At 37.5% G+C, this 7,260-nt stretch overlaps 1 protein-coding gene across 1 annotated transcript; it reads right to left on the bottom strand.

Annotated features, from left to right (window-relative positions):
• Positions 1–3,412: 3,412 nt before the first annotated feature.
• Positions 3,413–4,570, bottom strand: LOC143852404 (protein FAR1-RELATED SEQUENCE 5-like). The gene has a single exon (XM_077361784.1). The coding sequence runs from the start codon at positions 4,568–4,570 to the stop codon at positions 3,413–3,415; it is 1,158 nt and encodes a 385-aa protein (XP_077217899.1).
• Positions 4,571–7,260: the final 2,690 nt, after the last annotated feature.

Consider the following 7,260-nt stretch of genomic DNA (forward strand, 5'->3'; position numbering starts at 1 on the left):
ACCTTCTCTTCAATCAAGATTGCTGCTTTGAGCATAAAGTTGGGCCCACACATATATTTAGACACAACCGGCCATTCAAGCCTCATTCCTGCCATGCGTTCCTTATATGAATAAAATGATTCAATCGAATGTAATCTGAATCAAAATAGAATGCATATATATTGGGCCCACATCGTGCTGAAGCTATAATTGGATGTGCCGCTGTCTACTTGATCTGCCACCATGCAAATTTGATGTACCCCAAATTATTTTCATATGATCATGACCGTCCATGAGATGATCCAAAATTACCCAAATGGATGAGGCCCTTCTATAGATAACCTGTTCTCTAAAAATTATTCCCATAGGATAATCCGGACCGCCCATGTGATGGGTCACACTAAAAATAGGGTGGCACCCCAAATTCTTTCATGTAATGATCCGAACCATCCATTTGCTAGGCTGCAATGTGAACAGGTTGCCCCTCAAAAATTGTTTCTGTAGGCTTATCCGAATAACTCAACTTGATGATCGTAACAACATTGGTTGTTAAAACGACGTCTCTGAGATCTTGACTGCTCCCTTGATGGACATCTTTATTCACTGGATCGAAGTAGATTCAAGACTCATTTCTCATTAAAACAATGTGCGGGCCCCCCTGCTTGATCCAAATCTCAACAAAATGCTCAATGCGGGCCCACCCACGAGTCCAAATTCCCTCGTGCTCGGATTCTTATGAATAACCACTCTCAACACTTGGTGAAAAGAAAAATGTGGAACATTGCGGAAATGATCGGAAAGATTGAGAAAGCATAAGGGACGGACACGGGAACTGGAAACACTGAAAAACGCATAACGAAACACTAACCTCTTTGTTGATTAAAGCGGAGCAAAATTGGGTGTCTACACAAGGTCCCTGCTAAACATTCACAAATAGCAATATCCCCTGACCTACTTTGGTTTTAATCTTGGAGGCCTGGCCACAACGCTCTCCATCCTCCACATTGTAGTCAATTGGATAATTTTTGGTCTCACTACCTGTTTTATCCCTTAGCTTTGCCTTACCAAGATGCCCCCATAATTCATCCTTTTTAAACTTCTCATTCATAGCTACAAAATCAAATTCTTCAGTGAACCGAGTTTGTGAGTGTTGGGGCTACAAAATTTCAAGGAAGCAAAAATCACAAATTCAATTTTTCTGAACAATAATTTTTTAAAGGAATCATACAGTAGCATTTCATTTTCACTACTTTAATGGCATCAAGATTTAGCAGCATTCGCAGATTAAATCCCATTAATATGTGTACATATTTGATGAATCTTGCAACTGGCAACAAAATGCACGCACTTTAAGTGCACCAATATAGCATACATGCACGCATAACAACCATAAATTTAAGCATTTCCCACCACTCTTTAAATCCCATTAAAGAGGGGTCTTGCTCTCTTAAGGAAAACAGCAGCTGTTGGAATCATTTTCTGAAAGTCTCTTCCTTTTTCTTGATAGAGAAGTATACACCTTTTCCTTTCTGTTTTAGTGCAATAGAGGTAACCACATGATTACAAAGAAAATAATAAACAGATACATATTACATTGGGTAGAGGCATAAAGGGGAGAGGCATAAAGGGGATTTGCAACATCAACCATGAAATTTTATCCCAACAAACCAGTGACTAGGTTCTTGCATAGTACCTTTATTCCTTCGAATTGGTTAAAATTATAGAAGAACTAAATTAATATTAAAACAGAATTTTAATACTGATGGCACCATTACAATGTTTCCAACAAATAGAACTCCCAATTGAGCATGAGCATGACATTGATGGCACCATCTCTCCTCTGCGATTCCAAAGCAATTCCAAAAACCATCTTCTCTACGATTCCAGTCAAGTTCGAAAGCTCCCTGAATATATTACATGGACAAGACAAAATTAGTAACACGAACCACCCACAAGCATGGTACAAATGAAAAGAGCAAGTCAAGTTCATGTTTCTAGAAAGGTACGTATTAGTTGAAAGACAATGTTTATCCAAACTTACAATGTGACAGAGATAAATGGGCTCCCTGATCAATGTGAAAATACACTAACCTATTTCAATCTTCCATACGCTCCTCTTCGTGTTGTTGGTCCCCTTCTTCGCCTTCAAAATTTGGTGTGGTCATCTATTGGCACACACACAGTAAGAACAAATAAGTGATATATGTTAACTCATGTGATTTAAAAATGAATACATAAGTAAGCAGAAGTCCAAACCTTTTTCTTTTTGTTACAGGTTGTTGAATAGTGGCCTTTTCCTCCACATTTTTTACACGTCCGTTTATTTAATTCGGATTGGGAGACCTCCAACGGAGACTTAAACCATGATGCAGCTTTCGGCCGACCCTTGGTTTTCACAACTAGGGGGTCGCGAATAGATATATCAAGGGATTCAGTTATAAAATTAGATTGCACTTTGCTGCCACTACTTCACAACGCATTTTGCTTCTCTCTCTTCTCTTGTTCACATTCCTCCAGCCACGCATCTAAAGTCTCATCCATCTTCTTGTAAACAGTTTTTCTGCTCTCAAGTACTTCTACTACTCTCTGACACTTTGATAGTATGTACCATTTCTCAACTGGAGTTACTTCATCATTATCATCTTCGCCTATGGCCACCCTACCATCTACATGAAATCTTGCCCCAATTGTCCACCTATTTAGGATATATCGCTCGAGAATGCAACTTAAATGCTTCAGGGACATTATGCGAATGATATGTTTGCATAAAATCCCTACGGTCTCAAACTTCTCACACGCACATGTAGCCTTTACACCTTCGTCAGATTCTTCATAGACAACTTTGCACCATTTCCAAGGCTCCTCATCACTCAATCCAACACTGTATTCTGTGACATTGCCATTCTCACCCAATAAGTCATACCAACAGTCGTTGCTATCCTTAAACTCCGATTGGAAAATGTTAAACATTGTCCCCGTATAACATTTCCCACCTTGTGCTTCCAGTTTGTTCCTTGAAATCAATACAGCATTTGAAGATTTAGTCCTGAAATCTTCTTCAGATTCTTTTTTACGACGATCAGCAAGCGCCTTAGCATATTGTTTCACAAATTCTGGTAGAGTAGTTCTCTGATTAACATATCCATCAAAGAATGAATTTATGCTTTCGCTACGTGAACTAGAAGTCATGCCAGTAGTGAAAGTCTCTCTAAAATACGCTGGCACCCAATGACTTCGTAGCTCCCACATTTTCGCTAGCCAATTGTTTTAAGAAATCCCATATTTATCCACAAAATTTTCCCATTCTTTCTCACAATCGGGTATTTGTCTCTTATAAAACCACTTATTATAATCCTTACAGAAGTCAGATTCAGAATCTCGCATGCCTGCACAATGCTCAATCAGATGCCTATGAATGTGCCATGAGCAAAACCTATGACGGGTTTTCGGAAAAAACATTTCTAATAGCATTTCTCATCGCCACATCCATATCTGTAATTATACAACCCGGAGTTACCCCAAACATACATTTCAACCATTGTTGAAATAACCATGTAAATGTGTCATCTTTCTCATCTGCTAGCAACGCGCATCTGAATAGAGTAGACTGCCTGTGGTGGTTAACTCCAGTGAATGGTGCGAATGGCATCAGAAACATATTCCTCTGGTATGTGACATCGAATACAATTACGTCAGCGAAGGTGAGGTAAGCATTCCTCGCCCTTGAATCTGCCCAAAACATAGATCTCAAGTTCCCAATGTCATCCATCTCCATCGCAAAATAAAAATTTGGATCTTCAGCTTGTTTCTTATGGAACTGTCGAGCTATTAGGAATGCTTCTTGCCCCATATTGTTAGGCCTACGTACCCTCAAATGGGACACCACCTGATTTGCTGTGACGCCACTGCCACCACTAGATGCCGAAGTACACACCCTAGCAATGTTACAAGGCTTAACCCCATGGTCACTGAGCTTCTCCATCAAATTCTTACAAACCATATTCTTCACGAATTTATTATGTGAGCGATGCATTCCTTTTCTGGTAGGAGAGGTCAGATCATGACAATGTTTGGGTTCAAAACTAGTCACAACCCACTTCTCTTTTCTCTTTTTAATCTCCATCTGTGCCTCACAGCCCTCTCTTACAGAGCGGCGTAACTTCACTTCTTTTCCTATCTGTCTCTTATCTTTAGTATTTTTAAAACCCTCTCTCTCACGTACAAATCTCCTCGTTATCACTTCCAAATTTTTCTTTGACTTATTGGTCTTGGCTTTCCGTACACCAAACCCTGCAGCCAAACCATAAACATTATAGAACTCGTACGCAGCTTCTGGGGTTTCAAACTGCTGATTAAGAAAGGGTTCATTAGCTACACTTGTCCCTCCATCATCCTTATTAGGCGTAGTAACGGCACCACTACACCCCTCCTCGTTATCAACATAACCTACAACACCCTCATTCGGAATTTCCCCCTCATTCAACATATCTAATTGATTGCCATCAACTTCATTGTCATCAACCACAACTAACCCATTACAGTCGACTTCATCAATCAAATGCCCACAAATTTGCGACACATTACTATCCATCACATACATACAACTTCAGCACCTTTTAATAACAAATACAACAATGATTTAAGACTCATACAAACAATATACTTTCAGATAAATGAAAAATGAACAACCCCACATCTCTATTGGCCGATGATAAATGGAAAAAAAAAACCATTTCTGTTGGGTGAAGATAAATTTTTAAAAAAACCCATTTCTGTTGGGTGATGATAAATTAAAAAAAAATTAAAAAAAAAAACCCAACAGAAATAGGTTTCTGTTGGGTTAAAAATAAATGAGGAAACTGTTTATGTTGGGTTAAAAAAAATGGGTTTCTGTTGGGTGAAAAAAAAACTTGAAATGGGTTTCTGTTTATGCATAAACTTGAAAGTTGAAATGGGTTTCTATTTTTAACCCAATAGAAAGTTGAAATGGGTTTCTGTTGGGTTAAAAAAAACCCAATTTTTTTTGGGTATATCAAAAAAACCCATTTAAAAAAAAAACCCCATTTTTTTGGGTATATAATAAAAAACCCATTTAAAAAAAAAAACCGATTTTTTTTAAATGGGTTTCTATTTTTAACCCAATAGAAACCCAATAGAAACCCATTTCAACAGAAACCCAACAGAAACTTGAAATGGGTTTCATTTTTTAAAAAAATGGAAAGTTTTTAGTCGGTAGAACCCATTTAAAAAAAAAACCGATTTTTTTTAAAATGGGTTTCTATTTTTAACCCAATAGAAACCCATTTCAACAGAAACCCAACAGAAACTTGAAATGGGTTTCATTTTAAAAAAAAATGGAAAGTTTTTAACCCAACAGAATATATATAGCTCACCAACACTTGAAATGGGTTTCTGCCTCCCAAAGATGTTTAAAAATTAAAAAAAACCCAACAGAAATGGGTTTCTGTTGGGTTAAAAATAAAAAAACCCAACGGAGAAGAAAAGTGGTGATCCAAAGCATACCTCGAGGGAGAGAAGAGCGTGCGTGATCTCCAGCAAGGTGTTGAAGAGGTAGCCGTCGAAAAACCCAGCGAGGGAGAGAAGAGGGAGGCGTCGGAACTCCCACCGTGCGTAGAGAGAGGGAGAACAAAAACCTTGTTTTGTCGGAAAACCCACCGTGCGTAGAGAGAGGGAGGTTTTGTATATTTATTCTTCAACGGTTGGGATCACCCTTCTTATAAACAGACGGCCCTTAAGAAGGGTGGAGTAGATAACGCTATCTGCTCTACCGACTAGAAACACTAAGCTCATATATATATATATATATATATATATATATATATATTCTAAGAGTCATTGGATCTCTCCCTAATTCATATAAGGATATATTATGTAGGGAAGTTAAAAATGTGTCTAGATTCAATGTATAAAACTCATCTGAGTAAAATTGAAAATATCATAAGAATCTAGTATCATTGTTGGGCATTTACTCATTGTGGTGGTTGGCATACAATACATTATGATGGGAACACTTGTCTCCCTCACATTTTGGATTTCTATGGGCCTATGCACTTTGTGCTTAATGCCTTATCTTTAGATAAGTGGTTTGTAGATGTAGATGTAGATGTAGATGTTTCGACCATGTACCTTATGTGTCATGTTCTTTATGTCCAAACTTGGTAGACTATCCATGGATGTTCCAATATGGATCATATCTTGCTCATGATTACCCATAGTGGTATACTCTCATATACATGAGCCATGGATGTCTCTTTCAGACATGGTACTTTATAGTCCATCTTTCATATGTCTGAGTTCTATAGATTTGAGCTAAATTAGTATATATATATATATATATATATATATATATATATATATGTAATCTATAGTGATATTCCCCTTGTATGGTATTAGCTGAATGGTAAGACGTAGAACCTTAAAGTTAAAAGCTACTCAATTGGTGCTTTTAGCCTTCATACTTGTTAAGAAGGAGACTGTACCCTCACCTTTAATTAAAACATCTAATCTCTTTCGCTTCTTGCCAGCATCTTAACCATGATAAGCCAAATGTGCCTTGTATTGATATATATATATATATATATATATATATTATATGCACATAGTTAGGGGGAGCATGGTCTGCTAGGTTATCATCTCATTTGGTATTATTTGATTACCCCTAACAATCATGCAATTGTAGCCCAAGGGTTGGTGTTCAATTACTCACCTCTCAATCCCTTGGTGACTCTGTTGGACAGCCCTTTGGATTCATACTTTGTATGAGTCTTTAACAAAGGGGGAGCAACACATGTAAATATCTATCCTTCTATCTTATCATAATATGTTTGATATGTATACTACATTACATATGATAAGTACACTCATTTGGAGCCACATTGCTCCATTTGTGTTGTAGTTAGGGTTTATCTCATGCCTTCATTATGAGATCATCTCTCATTCATGACAAGTTCCCTTAACCTGAGCCTCAGTGTCACATCATCTTAGGCTTCTGACTTATCTTGGATGGACTCATATGGTATCATCTCTTCCAATGATAAGTATCTTGTTCTAGAGTTCACTTTTGAAAACTCTCTAGAACCATTCATAGGATAGTGCTTGAGTTGATTATCTCATTGCCTATAAATTCATTCTCTTATCATGTCCTTTTGAAGATAAGTACATCATTCTCCATAATAAGATCTATTGGCTATGCACTTACTATCTCATCTATAGCCATTTTGTATTGTCGTGCCTTGCCTTATAGGTTTTACCTAAGGCCAA

The sequence above is a fragment of the Tasmannia lanceolata genome, unplaced genomic scaffold, assembly GCF_043159265.1.
Source record: "Tasmannia lanceolata isolate RefF3 unplaced genomic scaffold, GAP_Taslan_0.1 ptg000019l, whole genome shotgun sequence".
Classification (NCBI taxonomy): domain Eukaryota; kingdom Viridiplantae; phylum Streptophyta; class Magnoliopsida; order Canellales; family Winteraceae; genus Tasmannia; species Tasmannia lanceolata.